Source organism: Euphorbia lathyris, chromosome 1, assembly GCF_963576675.1.
Source record: "Euphorbia lathyris chromosome 1, ddEupLath1.1, whole genome shotgun sequence".
NCBI lineage: Eukaryota > Viridiplantae > Streptophyta > Magnoliopsida > Malpighiales > Euphorbiaceae > Euphorbia > Euphorbia lathyris.
The window spans coordinates 78,412,515-78,430,312 of record NC_088910.1 but is presented as its reverse complement, the minus strand read 5'-3'; the positions used below and the strand labels follow the sequence as shown (position 1 = coordinate 78,430,312).

At 38.5% G+C, this 17,798-nt stretch overlaps 1 protein-coding gene across 1 annotated transcript in view; it reads left to right on the top strand.

The window, feature by feature from the left end:
* The window catches only part of LOC136202770 (uncharacterized), a 29,896-nt gene extending 14,256 nt beyond the window's left edge, over positions 1-15,640 (top strand). The window contains exons 6-13 of the mRNA XM_065993637.1: positions 3,006-3,232; positions 3,332-3,424; positions 3,497-3,568; positions 13,025-13,057; positions 14,197-14,325; positions 14,801-14,857; positions 15,279-15,374; positions 15,456-15,640. Of these exons, the coding sequence (XP_065849709.1) occupies positions 3,006-3,232; positions 3,332-3,424; positions 3,497-3,568; positions 13,025-13,057; positions 14,197-14,325; positions 14,801-14,857; positions 15,279-15,374; positions 15,456-15,506 (758 nt within the window). The 3' untranslated portion in view covers positions 15,507-15,640. The remainder of the gene's footprint in view (positions 1-3,005; positions 3,233-3,331; positions 3,425-3,496; positions 3,569-13,024; positions 13,058-14,196; positions 14,326-14,800; positions 14,858-15,278; positions 15,375-15,455) is intronic.
* The last annotated feature ends 2,158 nt before the right edge of the window (positions 15,641-17,798 follow it).

Below are 17,798 nucleotides of genomic sequence, written 5' to 3'. Positions count from 1 at the left end.
GTATCCGGAAGGTTGGACCAATGATAGAAACACTCAAATAAGAAGAATAACAGAGATCGATTAAGAACAGAAAACAGAGAAAAAGAGGTATATTAATATACTGAATGAACTAAGAACAGATGGAAGAAATTAGCCACTGAAACCAGCAACCTCCAGGGAAACTTCCATCTCTCACTAGGAGACAAAATAAAAATAATAATCATGAAGTACTCACACACCACGCCCTCTGCCATATAACTACCAGCCCTACCCATTAGATTATAACTAACTTATGCCACCTCAACCTTTTCCGGCTGTCTTCTTCCTTTAGAGTAAATGTGGTAGATCTTTGGGCCATGGGAAACATTGGCCGAGGCATGGCTAATTGGCGATTCTCTATCAGGATGGAAGACGTTTAATTTTTATTCCTCTTTGCTAATGTTACACAGGATGGAGGGTATGGGAATGAGAAATCACAAATAACTCAGAATGAGGAGTAGATGAACCTTAGTTACCTTCTTTTCTTCTTCAGTAGGATAATGCATTGAAAACCAGGAATACAAATGAACTTCCATTCTCTTTCCCCTTCATTGGTGATGACCAAGCATGTTTTTAAGTATTGATTTTGTCGACATAACCATGATATCTGATAGCGGTTCCCTTACATATAGTTCTAAGGCTGTTTGGAAGTTTGCGCACAATCACAAACTGAATCTATTCTTTGAATATTACAGTGGCAACTCTAAATTTTAATAGCATTGCATGTAAAAAGTTTCTCTCGAGTTTCTTTTCTTAAATTCTATTTCACTTTTCCCTGAAATCATGCTAATGGGAAATTGTAAAAGAACACTTATTAACTATCAAATAGGAACTTTCTATCTATTCAAAACTTTTAAAAAAAAATTCTACTTTGTATCTAGAACTTTTCTAAAATAAAGGGTTAATACCTTCGCAGCCCCCTTAAGTTGTCCTTTTTTTTCACTTTCCCCCTCAATTTAGGAGACAACCTATTAGGCCCCTTAACTCAACAAATATAACACTTCTAGCCCCTTATGCGCGTACATGGCATTGAGTACACCTTACAAGTCCACATCAATTCCAATACACCTTCTACATCTTGATGTGAACCCTTCATTGCTTTGAAATAGACATAAACTTAAGGGGTATGAAGTGTTACATTTGGTGAGTTGAGGGGCTAATCTGATAGAGATTATCACAGCACACACACAAATGTGAGAATAAGAGATAAGAACAATCTGATGTAGCTATAATAGATAAGTCAATGGAACAGTATTACCTCTCCTCTTACACAGAAAACAAGCAATAGAATGGAAAGAACAATCACAGGGACTAGCCCCTGGAATCCCCTACCCTAGGTGGATATCCCAAAAATAACTAACACATTAATGCATGCCTTCCCTAGATCCCCTCTAGAATTATTTAATAGACTAAACCCACTAATGGACAAAACTAACACCACTCTCTCCTATACGTGACTAAGCACCCTTCTTTCTTCTAGTGTATACTCTCAACTGTTTGGGCCCACTCTCACTCAGCACTTTAGTGCTATCATAATCAATGTCATGTAGGCACATAAAAGGCACATAAGGGGCTATGAAGTTATTAAGCCTAAAATAAAATTCGACTTGATAGTGAACTTAAAAATATGGTGTTTAATTTAAAGTTCAGATGTTAGGTGTAATGATCTGATTGCTCTGCTACTGATTATTTCTTGCACTATTACCTATAACTTATATATTTATTTTATTTTATTTTATTTCTATGTAAAATTAGTCAGGATATATTTGATAGCTTTTCAACATTATTAGAGCATCTCCAATGGGGTATAATGAACTACTCATTATACTCCTTTACTAAACTCTCTCCCATTGGAGTGAGTTTAATATATTGAGCACTTATCAACCACTCAATAGATATTGAGTAGTTGATTAAGCTTTTGACTATTTATATATATATATATTTAATATTTAAAATAATATGATAGAGTTTAATTAATTGGTGGATCCCTTGTGATTTGTGGATCCATTATGATTGAGTGGTTATGGAGTTTAACCATTGGAGTTGATAGTTTAATAAATAGATGGATGATGTGGCATGCGTATTGAGTGGTTGTGGGTATGAACCATTAGAGATGCTATTAGTTTGCTTTCATTGTGTTTAAAATGACTTAATGAAGAGGAAGACACTGTAGATTTAGATCACAATCATCATGTGCTATGGATCTAGGGATGTTATATGTAATTTTTAAAAAAATTGCTAGACGTCTTTTATATATATTAAGAAAAAATAAAATTATTTAGAATGCACAGTTATAATGTATTTGATTCAAATTATAAAATGCTTAAATGACAAAAAAAATGTTGATAATGTTTCTCATCATTGCTTTTGTATTATGATACATTATAACTGTTAAAAATTATCTGCATTTTTTTTATATTGATTTGAATTTCAAATTAATATTAACTAGATTTTCAATTAAATAGAGAATTAGAAATTAAAGCAGATATTTTTAGCATACTTCGCTTGGTCGTTAACCTCGGGTTGGCTTTGCCTGAAGATATATTCCCGGTTAAGCTACAAAACAAATATTTAAATGAAATTTCATTTTTCATTCATTTATTTTATAACTTTAATCAAACACTTGGAAACTGCACATTTTAATTTGCATACTGTTTCTTAGAAAATGTATTTGTTTTAAGAAATGTCCAGCACCAGCTCGAACAATTACATTATGCTCTAAAAAACCCTAGTTCCAGTAGTAAATTTGAAAGAAAAGTAGGAATCCATATAGCTGCCCCCAACTCGTAGGGGTTAAGGCTTGTTGTTGTTGTGTTATTGATCTGAAGTTTACCAATTATTCTTAGTGATGACATCTGTGACTAATTTGGTTTTGTTGCTGATATTTGGTTAATTTATTTATTGGATCAATACGATGTCCTTTTACATTAGTTAGCACAATAGACATCTTTCAATAGTTTGATTCAAAATTTTCCTTTAATTAATAGAACCCATTGGAGGAGAAATTACAGTGGCCAGTGAATCTGGTGTGGTTAAAAATGGTCCCAAAACATCAATTGAGAAAGCTCTAGACGAGCAATTGAAGACTGGCAAGTTCTTGTCTTCTTCTTCTGTTGTCAAGTCGAGAAAAAGATGTTACTACACTTCAGTTCCTCATGTTATTAAGCAAAAAGGGATGAGGGGAGAAGAACTTACATCTTTGAATCTGGACAAGGTAGATGTTATGTGTGTTTTGAACCATCTTTGATAATTAGTGTCTCTACATCTTTTTACATTTGATGGTTGATAGCATAAATATTGCTTGATTTGTCAGACAGAATTATTAGAGAGTATTTTGGTAAAAGATTATGCAAGTTCTGAAGACATACTTATTGGAGAACTACAGTTTTCCTATATTGCCTTCCTGGTATGCCCAATCTAATTTAACTTATCTGTCAGTGCTTAATGTTAGCATCTATATGACATTTTGAATTGGCAGATGGGGCAATCACTTGAGGCATTTTTCCAGTGGAAATCTTTGGTTAGCCTTTTATTGGGCTGTAGTGAAGCCGTAAGTAATTTATGAGTTAGTTTTCTTGCTTTCATGCAAACTATTTATCTATTTTAACTTCTGTTGTGTGTGGCCTTTTGTTTTCATTGGTTATCTTTCTCTCTTCCTGTATTTGAATATACTATCCCCCCAAAAAACTACTGCTTCCCTTATGGCCAGAATTCTTATCCAGTTGCATATATTTTTTTTGAACTTCCCATTGAATGAAGCAAGCAAGTCTTTCACCTTGAAAGAAGAAAAATTACACTGAAGGTTTCATGGTGATGGTTTGTATCTGTAATTTCTTATAAAATTTCTTTTTATACACAGAGAGATTCGGCACGTCTCAATTTTTTTCACTATTGATTTTGCATATTTATCATTTGACTGAAAGATCTGCTGATACTACAATGCGAATCTTAATGAAAGATAAGGATGTGCAATGAAAAATAAGAAAAAAGAAAAAAACAATTTCACAAAAAAGGGGAATCTTTCAAATACTGACCTTAATGAGCAACATTGTTAGTCGTCCTACAATTGAGGTTAACCAAAACGTGCATTGAATAAATATCAAACATGGTGTAGTGTAGCCTTCACCTTTTCCTTGAACTAATTCAAATTCTCAACCCATTTTAAGTACATTTTTTAAATAATTAGGGCATTTTTAAATTTTGTACTTCGAAAAGAAAAAGATAGCCAGATCCTCTTATATATATAATTTCTAAGTGTAGCGTAAACTTTTGTCATCATAGTTGCTTATGATCTTACAGAATCAATCGTTTGTGACACATGCCCATGTATTTCATTCTTTATAGAAATTAAGTGCTTAAGGTGAACTATTGATTTAATTCATTGACAACTCTCTAATTTTGTTTCAAAAAGCTACCTGTTGATTTCCTGTAAGGCATTTGTGGTCTATGTTGGTATCATGAGTTCAAATTTGGAAATACCATCTCCTATAATATGTTAAACTTTAATGAAGGTGTTGCATATCATATCACTATGAATCAATACATGAAATACATCACATCATATTACCTCAAGGTATCTGAAGAACAACAGAGAGATTAGAACATATTCTTGTGTATATTATTGATTAGCTATAGGTATTTATACAAGAGTTAAAATCTATGGAGCACGGATCTTCCCCGGGCTCGGCGTGGTGATGTCGGACTTGCCGGACTAGGGGACTCGCCAGGGACACGGCCGGACACGTGTCCCCTGCGTTTTTTGTTTGTTTGTGAGATGGGACACGGCGGACACGGCTGCAGGGAAAAATTAGAAAAGTTTAGGGCTTTTTCTTAATTTTTTTAAAATAGATGGGTTAATTATAAAATTTTGCTAAAAAACCTAATTTATACTGTTCTCTCAACAGTCGAGATTTATCCTTCTCCTGTCTGTGTGCGTTATATTTGTCCTGAAGTCTGCGCGTTTTTTTCTTACTCTGAATCTGCGATTTCTTGCTCTGAAGTCTGCGTGTTTCTTGCTGTGTGAAGTCATCTCTCCTTTTATCCGCCGTGTAAGTATTGTTTGATGCAATTGCAAATTAAAATTAGGTTTATGATGGCTATAGATTCTAAAGTAGGTATTTTATGTTTATAGATTATTAATTAGGTTTAGGTTCAATTTTTTTTTATGATGCAGTAGGTTCAATTGAAGTATGATATGTGTTAAAAAATAAGAAATGTCGTTTTGAGTCTTGTAAGTTGCGTTTAGTTATTTTGTTTGTTAGCAGAGAATTAGTTAAGGAGAGAGAAAGGGAGGGATATGTGGCTTTCTTCCTGCAACTGTTAGTACTCTTCCCAGGGTCACTGCTATTTAGCTTGTAATCACAAAATATCCATTATGAATGAAAATATAGAGTTTTCTCCTCTCTCAATAGCTTCTTCCCCTTCTATCCCTGTTTTCTAAACTTTCCCAGGTATCAAAGTAGTAGATATTGTTTTTGATGAATTAATGACTTGTCTTTTTTTTTTTTTTTTTTGGTAAGAAGGGAAGAAAAAAAACAAACAAACAAAAACCTAACCCGGGATCAGTCTAGGAAGACTGACCCCAATCCTATCCTCAAGAAGAGAAGGTAACAGAAAAGAAGGAGGAACGGAAAGGGTAGAAACACCTAACATCCCCCCATGCCCAGCAGCTGCCAAGCGATCCGCCACGCGGTTTTGCTCCCTATAAATATGGGAGAAGGTAAGAGAATCGAAGGCAGGACGAAGCCTCAAGATGGCTTTAATGAGATTCTGACTCTTAAGACAAACAGCCTGTCTATCCGAAATCCTGTTGATAGCCTCCAAATTGTCAGACTCCACCGAAAGTCTTTTAACACCCATGCGAATGGCGAGTTTAGTGCCAGACAAGATCCCCCAGAGCTCCGCAGTAAAGGAGGAGCCCGTACCTAAGTTATGGGTAAACCCAGCCAGCCAGGCGCCACCAGCATCCCGAAGAACTCCACCAGCAGCAATTCTGCCATTACTCAGGCAGGAGCCATTCGTATTCAACTTGACAACCCCTTCCCTGGGCTTCCTCCAACCAACTAACTGGACCTCTTTAACCGAGGAGGGGTGAACCAGGGGCTCTCCTTCAAAACTCTTTGTAATAACAGAGAGATTTTTCGAGAAGTAAAACCGGAGGTCAGGAATAAAGACAGTCTTCTTAGCAAATAACTCTTCATTCCTCCATTTCCACATTTGGTGACAAATAATAGCGAAGAGAATAGCCCCGTGCTCCATACTGGCCAACAAATTCCCATTAACGCCTTCAGAGAACCAGTCAATATCAGAGAACCCCATAAAAGAAGGAAGGATGTGGTGAGGAAGGACCCCTTCCCAAACCTTTCTACTATTCGGGCAATCCCTCAAAGCATGGCACAAGGTTTCCACATGGCCGCTGCATCTGCTACAGGCACCAGATACAGCCAAGTGCCTTCTGTGTCTATCTGCATTCGTGAGGAGCCTGTCTTTGACTCCCAGCCATAGGAAACTCCTAATGCGGTAGGGGACTTTGAGGGCCCAAATGGACTTCCAAATTTCCAAGGGAGGATCAGCCCTATTAGGGGTAAAAGCTTCATAGGCCGATTTGCAAGAATAAGAACCATTATTAGTCAAGGCCCAGCAGTGTCTGTCCTTATCCTCCTCCTGATTACTAATCTTCACACCTCTAATATTAAGGAGGGTCTCCAGGCTAAGAAAGGAGTCGAACTTAGACCAGATCCAGTCTCCCTCCGAGTCCACCACATCAGCAATTCTCCAGGAGAGGAGATCATTCGGCGGAGGGGCGATGCACACCTCAATCAACGGTTTGTTACCAATCCAGGTGTCATACCAGAAACTAATGGATCTCCCATTACCCACCTCCAAGCCAATCCCCGTACAGAACTCAGCAAAAACAACACTAAGCCCTTTCCAGAGGAAGGAACAGCTGACAACCCTCTCCTTCGGGCCACCAAAGATTCTATCTTTCCTATACTTGCCGCACAGAAGACGAACCCAAAGGGAGGAGGGGGATTGCCACATTCTCCAAAGAAGCTTCATTAACAGGACTTTATTATTGTCCTTAGCTTGCCTTATACCAAGACCCCCCCTGCTCTTAGGCTGGCAGGCTTCCTTCCAAGGGACCAGGTGAATCTTCCTCCCATCCCCAGACTCTCCCCACAGAAAACGCCGATTAATTTTATCAAGGTCGTTGAGGACCGGCTCAGGGAGCTTACAGGCTTGCATGATGTGATTTGGAGCAGCGTAGTTGATAGACTGGATTAAAGTAAGGCGACCTGCAAGGGAAAGAGAATTAGCTTTCCAGCTAGCACACAAACCGTTAGATTTGTCCAAAATGTCTTTAAAAGAGGCTTTGGACACCCTGTCACTATGAAGAGGGACCCCAAGGTATTTCCCAAACGATTGAGTCAGGGGAATGCCAGACATCTCACTCAGTCTTCTACACAAGCTATTATCCATATTCTTGGAACAAAGCATACGGGATTTATGGATGTTAATCTTCTGGCCAGAAGCCTCACAAAAGCAGTCGAGAATATCCATCACAGCCTTAATTTGTTCCTCATTACCCTCCACAAAAAGCATGACATCATCAGCAAAGAGTAAATGGGTAACATGGGGGCAATGTCTGTTGATGGAAACAGGGTGGAGAGTCCCTTTGCTCACCGCCTCTTGGATCAGGTGAGACAATCTTTCCATGGCAATAACAAAAAGGAAGGGGCTCATAGGATCCCCTTGACGAATACCCCTGGATGGAGAGAACTCATCCGACATATCCCCATTGATCATAACCTGGAAAACAGGAGAGGAGATACACTTTCCAATCAAATTCCTCCTGTTCTCCGGGATACCAGCTTTGGCTAAACTATCAAGAAGAAAGCTCCAGTTCAACCTATCATAGGCTTTCTCCAGATCCAGCTTGAGAGCCACGATCCCTTTCTTGCCTTTCTTAATCTTCATAGAATGGACAACCTCCTGGGCAATAACAACGTTATCCATCAATTGTCTTCCAGGAACAAAGCTCCCTTGATTTTGGCTGATAATATCCGGAAGGATCTTCCGGATTCTATTAGCCACAATCTTAGTAATAGCTTTATACAAGACATTACAAAGACTGATGGGTCTCATCTGGAGAAAGGAAGAAGGCTTGGCAACCTTAGGAATCAAGACAAGGAGGGTTTTATTAACCAAACTGATATTGTTCGAACCACCAAAGACACCTAACACAAAGCTGTATATACCCTCTTTAACAGTGTCCCAGTGTTTATGATAGAAACTAGCGGGGATACCATCAATACCAGGAGCCTTAGTGGAACCGATGCTGGAGAAGGCCAGATCAATCTCTTTAAGCTCAATGGGATGGAAAGCATTATTAATAGCATCCTCCCCCAAACGAGGAAAGGAAATGCCAGAGTGGGCACTCTCTAGGTCCACAGCTTCCTCTCTGAACAGGTCCTTGTAGAAATCAAGGGCAAGGCGCCGAATGTCCTCCTCAAAAATCCACTCACCACTGGCGTCTTTAATAGCCTCGATCCTATTTCGCTGTCTCCTAATGATCGTTGAGAGGTGGAAAAACCTGGTATTCCGGTCCCCGTCTTGAATCCAAGCCCTCCTAGATTTCTGGAACCACAGAAGCTCTTCCTGTCTAAGCACAGCTTCCAACTCGTTCTGAAGAGCTCTTAGGTGACCATTCAGGCTATGATCAAAACGAACCTCCAAGCAACGCTGAACACCTTCCATTCTCCTCAAGAGTTTGTTCTTCCTCCTGATAATATGACCAAAAGTATTTTTATTCCAAACAGCCACATTCCTCCTGAATTCCTCAGTAGCGAGGAGAACATCAGAGTGGGGATGCCAATTGCTTTTAACGAAATCCTTAAACTCGGGGTGAGACTCCCAACCCACCAGATACCTAAAAGGTCTATTACCTTTCAGCCGATTTCCTTTGACCAAATTAATGAGGATAGGGCAATGGTCTGAGTGACGGAAAGGGAGATTAAGTACCTTGACCTCAGGAAACCTATAAATCGCTGCAACATTAGCGTACACCTTATCCAACCTAACAAACACACTATTCCTTTTCCAGGTAAATTTGTGGCCAGCAGCACCCAGGTCCGAAAGCCCGCACATATCCATACTTTGCTTATGATTAAGACACCGGTTCACATAATGATTACCCCCTCCTCTCTGATCACTCAAGAGGGCAATGTCATTAAAATCCCCGGCAACCAACCACGCCTCCACCATGTTAGAGCTAAAAGAATGAAGGATCTCCCACAGCCTTCTTCGGTTAGTCGAAACAGGATCAACATAGACGAAGGTAATAAAGAAGGGTTTATTACCCGGGTAACACACCTTACTATGGATGAATTGACTGTCCATAGTAACAATATCAATATTGACTTGACCTGGCTTCCAAAAGAGCCAAATCCCCCCTGCCCGGCCAGTAGCCTCCGACCTGACGCAATTCCAATTCTTAAACTTTCTAACCACCTCATCTGCTTTGGCTCCACTAACCTTGGTCTCAAGAAGGACAAAGCAGGAAGGGTTAAACTGTTTAATGAGATCATTGACATGAATGCGGGTAGCCTTGCTCGTCGCACCTCTAACATTCCAAACGAAGAAGTCCATCAGAGGGGGAGACTACAGACGCAGGCCCAAACCCTAGATCAGGTATTTGTTCGGGGCTCCGGAGAGCCTAGAGGCGGTCCCAGAAGGACCCCTTTTATCCAAAGAATTCAAACCATGAAGGTTCTTTTTAGGTTTCCCTTTGGGATTCTTCATGTTTAACTTACTCCTATAGTCTTACCAATAGGAGCATCAACAGGAGGATGTAGAGTACTCGCCTCCCTACTCAAACCCTTCCCAGCTGACAGGATAGACTGGGGAATCTCTTTGCCTTTAGCAGAAGCATTAGAGACAAAGAGAGGATTAATAGAATTACCCAGACTAGAGGCATGCTCTACCGACTCCAGACCAGGCATGCTTAAATCAATCTGCTTATCAGAAGGATCCGAGTCCTGATCTTCCTCCATAGACAAAACACCGAACCTTGACCCGGAACCCGAAGCTGAGTCCACTCCAGTCTCAATCCCCTTCTTAATATCCGGGGGTCTGACCTTGATCTCAGGAGCAATCTGGAGAGTAGTCATCTTCGTACTGATATCTGGTGAATGATTAGCATTAACATTAGCCCGTGGCTTCCTTCTCACTGGCCTCTTGGCAAGCATCCATGGGCCAAAGCTCCTTACTTCCCCTTGACTCTTCTCAGCTTCGCCTATGATAGGTTGCACCAACTCCTCCACGTCCTTCCTCCTCTTAGGACAACCCTCAAGGGTATGGCCAAACATACCACATTCATAGCAGATGTTGTGTATACCTTCATATTCAATATGATAGACCTTGTTTTTAGTACAGAACTGAGAAAGAAGAGGCTTAGCGAGATCAATATCGATACAGACCCTGGCAAACTTGCCTCTCACTGCCCCAATGGTAGTCTTATCAACATGGTGGACTTTCCCAACAAGGCTACCAATCTTGTTCAGGAACCTATCACTGTAGTATTCAAGAGGTAGGTCCGGAAACCTAACCCAAGTAAGGATCCTGTTAACAGAGCAATCATGGGGATCAAAATTTGGGACCCAAGGTCTCAGAGCCAACACATGATTGGAGATAATATACGGACCACCATTCACAACAGCATTGAAATCCTCAGCCCTTGTGAATTTAATGACATAATAGTCATTTTCAAGGTCTGTGATAGTAACCTTTCCTTTCTTTGCCCATTGAGCCTGGATCCTCTGGGCAAAATAATTGAAACTGATCCTTTTCCCCAACACAGTGACGATTAATGCCAATTTCCACTTCGATCTCATGACCCGCTTGTCATCTGAGGACAGCCGGATCCTAGGACACAGCGGGTTATCAGGCTCTCCATCCTCAGAATCGGAATCAGAGAGAAAATCCCCGGAATCATTCTCAAAAGCATCCACCTCCATCATGGGATCCTCCTCTGACACCCCTAGCAACTTATCCCTCCAGGAGGGGCCTCCCAAATCCACGGAAACTCCCGCTTGAGCGGCTTGCGCAGTCTGTGCGGCTTGCGCGGCCAGCGCGGCCTGCGCGGCCAACGAAAGTCGCACGGCATGCTCATCCTGCTGGGGAGAGACGGCCGGTACTCCCTGTGGCCCAAGCACCGGAAGCGGCCCTCTAACTCCGGAATCATGCGCGCGTCCCTCCGCGAAAAACGAGTCCAGGGCCGCGGCCGCGGCACCAACACCTTCCAGCCCCCGATCGGCCGCCGCATCCCTAGAAGCCCCCAACGGCACCGACGCACCCCTAGCACCCCCCGTCGAAACCGCCGGATCCGCCTCCCCACCATCCACCCACTCCGATCTACTCCTATCCCTCGACCGATCCCTCCGAATCCCGCTGCTCCGCCTCCTCCCCCGAGGAGATCCCTCGGATCTCCCATCATCCGCCGCCGCCCACGCCTCATCGATCCCGGAGTCATTGCCCCGCCCACGCCCCGCCACCACCAGATCCGACACAGGCCAGCCGCCTGCCTTCACCGACCCATCCCCCTTAACCTTCACGATCGCCTTGGTCATCGCCGAGAGAGAGAGAGAGAGAGAGAGAGATTTACTTTTCTTAAATTCTACTATTAGTTATAGTTAATTTAGCTATAACTAATTGAGAGAGAGAGAGAGAGAAAATTGAGTTATAAAATTGATCCTGTGTTTTAGAGAGAGAAGAGAGATCTGAAAGAGAGGAGATAGATCTAAAAGAGAGAAATAGATCTGAGAGAGAGAAGATAGATCTCAAAATTCTCCATCTTCATAAAAATTCTTCACCATGACAACAGATCTGAGAGAGAGAAGACAGATCTGAAAAAATGACTTGTCTTATTATGGATGTTTTTTTTATGGATTATAGAATGAATTATTTGTGATTTAGCAAGTTTTTTTTGTATATTTTTATATGTAATATATATAATTAATTATATAAAATTTGCCGTGTCCCGCCGCACCCGTGTCTCATATTTTCTAAAAATGCCGTTTTCCGTGTCCGCACCCGTGTCGGTGCTTCACAGGTTAAAATGCTGAACTAGAAAAGCTAATAAAAGCTAATGAATTTACACCTACATTAAGCTATTGACTATTGCTATGGGCCAGTTTGGTATTGCTTTCCCAGCTTTTCCATTTGGTAAATGCAATACTGCTTTCCTTAAAAGTGAGAAAACGGGCTACAATCTGTAGCTTTTGGGGAGAGTAGCTTTCAGAATTTATCGGGAGCTGATTTTTATTTTTTGACAAAAATAGCCGTAACTTTCAATAACATTATATATATATATATATATATATATTTCTTCTTTTTATTTCTTGACTTTTAAAACTTTTACTTGTCGGTTTTTTCACACAGCACTTTCCTCCAGAGCAGGTTCTGTTGGCCACATCAATGCTAAACTGGCCTTACATGTATTGACTTTTGACTATAATTAATCTATTGATTATATTATTTACACCTATTCACACACAGCTAATCACACTATAAGTTATAACTGTAACAAGGTGAAACTGAATTGCATGGTTTTGATTTGACATATGTTCACATCTCATCTTGTAGCGTTTTTCCATTCAATATCCATGTTCCTGATTATTCTTGTATTATTTTGGGTATTTTTGTAACTTTTGAGATGTTGTTTGTAATCTTGAAATACAAATAAGTGTGAGATGATCAGTGGTGAATCTGAAAGCAATTACCAGAAATGGATAATAATTTTGGTTGGTTTTATAATTTTTAAGATGTTGTTTCCGAATAGAATTTATTTTCGCATTGTAACATATTTGATGATTTCTTCTAGTAGATTGGATAGTATATTTGTGTGTTATATACTCGACCAAGTTAGACTATGTAGATGTTATTTTTGTTTTGAATTTGCTACTGCTAAGATGTTTTTTTCCCTTCATTTTCATTTTTTCCTTTTCAGCCTTTCCGAACAAGGACCAAGCTATTTACCAAGGTAATTGAAGTGATTGAACAACTAGTGAAATGTTTCTCGTACTTTAATGATAATCATATCAGTTAAAATCTATTTTGAAGATACAACTGTACTTGCTGAGTTGTTTCAGAACTTCAGGTGCACATGCATTCTTCATTGTTTTGCCCTAATCTAGGCCATCCGACTTATCCCAGATGTTTTCAGTTGCAGGCCTATACTTGATTTAAATGCTTTTCTTTTTCCACAGCCTTGATGATATATTGTTTGAATTTTATAGCTTGATTAATCCATCGAAAACCTCTTCCTTTTTTTAATCTTCCTGGCCTCTTTTAAAAAAATAATTTTTGGCATTATCATTTTTATCCTAAGAGTGATTTTGGTCTTGACATGTTTATATAGCCTAAAGATATTACAGAATTATAACTGGGTAAACCTAAAGTTGAACACATGAACATGTCTTACAGAAAATGTATGTGGCATAACCCATTTTGAAATAATTACATAGGTTCATATTAACCAAATCGATATTATTCTTTTTTCTGTGAAGAAAGCTTGCAACTTCCAATCCCATAGTTATTCTTTGTTTCACTGTTACGAAAGTTCTATTTCTATACCCATGAAGCTGCTCGCCAAATTGGTCTCTAAGCCTTTCTGGATTGTTGGATTAGTTTTGGTTTTGTGCATCTGATTAATTTTTATTCGGCTCTGTATTATTAGCATGTTCAACATAATACCTTATTACCTTCACATGGTAGAGCCAAATTATAAATGAATGAAAAATAAGTAGGTTCCAGTTGGGGTTGGAGTAAAACATTTGGGATTTTCTTATTCCTCTTCATTCATGTAATCATGTCTCATTGTTTATGTGAATGATACTTTATCTTGAAACTATGTGATAACGAAGTCTAATTAGCAATATGATATTTAGGACATAAACTTAAGACCTATCTGTCCAAGTTCTACAGTTGAAACATCTCTCTCACCAGAACTCAGCCACAAATTTGATTTCACATCTATGCTGTTGTATCAATCAATAATAGAAAACTATATGCGCTATCTGTCATTTCAAGCAGAGGAGTTCTTTTTTCCTTGTATACATAGTAGCAATGTAGTAGTAGACTCTTGATCAAGTCTTGCTGATATTGGTGAATATTGTGCAGTTCATCAAGGTCATATATTATCAACTGAAATACGGACTTCAGAATAATAGAGCTGAAAGTAATGGTGCTGGGGTAGGAGTAGATGAATCATGGTTTTCTGCTGATAGTTTTCTACATCGACTCTGCAAGGTAGTTTTTCACTGAAAATTGCAAAGTTCTTGTTTCTGTTCAAATGGTGTTGGTGGCCTTTTTGCATTATTGAATGTGACTCTAACTATGAAATCCTAGGTATTTACTTTCATTGAAATTTTGAAATGAATCCGATTTCTTGTCCAACTTGGTCATCTTTTAAGAGAGGTCAAAAGAGGAAATGTCATGTGGTAGAAAATCTATTTCTAGCAATGTTGAATCGTACTGCATACCATCGAATTTGGATTACACATTAAATTGGGAGCATGGGGCCAAATTAGTGCTTTAAGTCAACAAGGACCAACTTGGCCCATCACTCAGCTGATTATTGGTTGAATTGGCCTATGCCTGTCTCATGTATGGATAAAAGAGGTTTGATTTGATTTGCTTGAATTTTACCAAGTATAGACAGAATAGAGCTTAACTTGATTCTATGATCAAATTTTGTGCTAAAAGAAGAGGATTGGAATTGTAGGATTTCTTTTCGTTGGTGCAAGATGTCCAAATGGTTGATGGAGATCTTTTGACATGGGTACGTACATCAAGCCTAATTTTTCTATGTTGGTGCATAGCTGAGTTTCTGTGTCTCTCCCTAGCATGGACAAGAACTTAGATAGCACAAATACATGCACATATATTATAATGTTAAATGCTCTCAACACTCAGCTTTAAAATGAAAAAACGTGCACTTCTGTTACCTCATTTCCATGGTTTATCTACTTGCATGTTTTGAGGAATAGTTTTGCGACTAGTTCATAAGAAACTATGTTGCTCTTTTACCTCTTTAACATGATATGCTATGTTTTAATGCTAAGCGTCCATAATTAACTCTAATCCGTGCAGCTTTTGCTATAGTTTCATGTAATCTTGACAAGTCTATGTTTATTATGTGAAGAATATTATTATATTATATGTAGCAGATGTGTGTGAAGTAACTTTTCCAAATGTGACAGACCAGGAAGCTAAAAGAATTGCTAGAGAGCAGTCTTGGATGGAAGTTTCAGAAGAATAGTGAAGTGGATGGAATATACTTTGAAGATGATGACGAGGTGAATGAGTTTGCACTTTTACTTGTTTATGAATGAATAATGAATTTGTTTCTCATTTCTGTTTTTCTCAATTTCGTGCAGTACGCACCTGTAATCGAGATGTTGGATGACACGAGCTGCAGTGAAGCCTAATTAGCATAGACCAGACACCAGAAATTTACTATCTGAGTTGCTTCTATTCTGGAGTTCTAGTTCTTGCAAAATATTCCAAACCCTAAATTGCTAATATTTCGTTGTTTGTTGGATAATTTCCAATTTTGTCGATCTAGATGGACTTAAGGGTGGCAATGGGACGGGGCGGAGCGGGAATGCATTCCCCATTCGATCTCCAATACTTTTAGGGACAGTTTTAAAGAATCCTAAAAAATAGGTTTGGGCATTTTTTTGCCCCCACGGGTATCCACAGATGACGGGGAATTCCGATCACCAAAGAAAAAAAAAAATTAAAGAATTCTAAAGACAACTACTATTTAGTGATATAAACTTTACATACAAAACTAGAACAGGTTATCCAAAAATACATACGGGCTCGGGAAATTGTTAAAAGTTCTTCAAAAGTACATACAAAACCAGGACAGATTATAAATTGAGTAACGAATTTAGGTCCAAAACTACCTTAACAGTCCGAATTTACATGACAATGAAAATATTAGGGTAAATTTTATTAATGGTGTATAACCTTTGTTCCAATTTACACTTTGGTGTACAACCTTCAATTTATCTCACTAATATATAGGAACTTATAGGTGACCTACTTTGGTGACTGACTGGTCAATGTGAAGTTAACACGCTATGTCAGCAATTTGACTGGTCAAAAAGTTAAAATTTGACCATCTAAAATAAAATTATTTATATATTCTCTCCTTCCCCTTTTCTCTTTCCCTTTCTCTCTCTAACTTCTCTCTTATTTCTCTTCATTTAATCTCTCATTCAATCACAATTACTAAAAATTGGATTGAAATTAAAGTATGAAAGAAAACAATTACTGAAATAGAAAAATACAATTATGAACGCCAACCATGGAACACATTTACGACCAAGAATAAAAACCAGTCCAACCATGGGACACATTTACATCATATCAGTATTTCTGATAAAGGCTTAATACATCATTTGCCCTTTGAACTTGTCCAAAATGGTTGATTGGCCTCCTGAACTTTCAAAATGTCTTGATAGCTTCCTGAACTTACATAAAATGTTCAGTTAGCCCCCTGAACTTGCGTAAAATGTAATCAATTAATCATCCGGTTGTAAAAAAGTAAGTCAAATGCGGAAGATATGGTACACGTGCCTTAGAATGTTATTACATACTTCACAAAATAGATTAAAACATGTTAAAAAAGATTTTCTTACTTATTCAACTATAAAACATTTTCTTCTCTAATATTATAATCGCATACCCTGATTCTGGTCGTTTTACTTTTTTAAGATGCATGCAACACATCTTCCGTATTTAACTTACTTTTTTACAACTGAGTGATTAATTGATTACATTTTATACAAGTTCAGGGGGCTAAGTGAACATTTTATGCAAGTTCAGGGGGCTATCGAGAGACTTTGAAAGTTTAGGGGGTCAATCAACTATTTTGGACAAGTTCATGGGGCAAATGATGTATTAAGCCTCTGATAAACTTGAATTGAAATGCTGCTGAGCAAAATTGAAAATTGACAATTTTACATATAATTATAAACTCAAAAGACTAAAACATGTCCAGTTAATAAAACCCAATTACCAAGTGCAAGAACTGACGAAACAGATGGTGAAGGAAACAATTTCAAATGAATTCTTATTCATACCCAGCATATATGATTCTGATTATCAAATTCTAAGGCATCAGAATACTAAAAATTCAAACAATTGATCACTAATCACAAAATTATTAAAAAACAAAAGCAAATCGTCATACAAAAGGTAGAACAATAACAACACAATTTCTAATTAGCACCAATTTCAAATACCAATCAAATGTAGCCATCCATTAAATTGGTATTAATTTCTAAGAATAGTAAAGTCCATGATGAATCACAAACCGATTGTCCTTGAAATAAGATAGAGAGGGAGGAGTTAGAGAGAGAAAGAGACAAAGAGGAGCGAGAGAGAGAGAAGTAATTTTATTTTAGTTAGTTAAATTTTGACTTTTTGACAGGTCAAACTGTTAACATGGCGTGTTGATTTTGCGTTGACCCGTCATTTTTACACCAAAGTGAGAGGTCATCTATAAGTTCGTATGTATTAGTGAGACAAATTGAAGGTTGTACACCAAAATGTGAAATGGAACAAAGGTTGTATACCATTGGTGAAATTTACCCGAAAATATTAGGTCCAAAACTACCTTAATATCCGGAACTATTACTAAACAGATCTAGACGCCCACTAATTCTAATGTACAAAATAGTTTTGGACAAGATAATCTTAGTTAGACT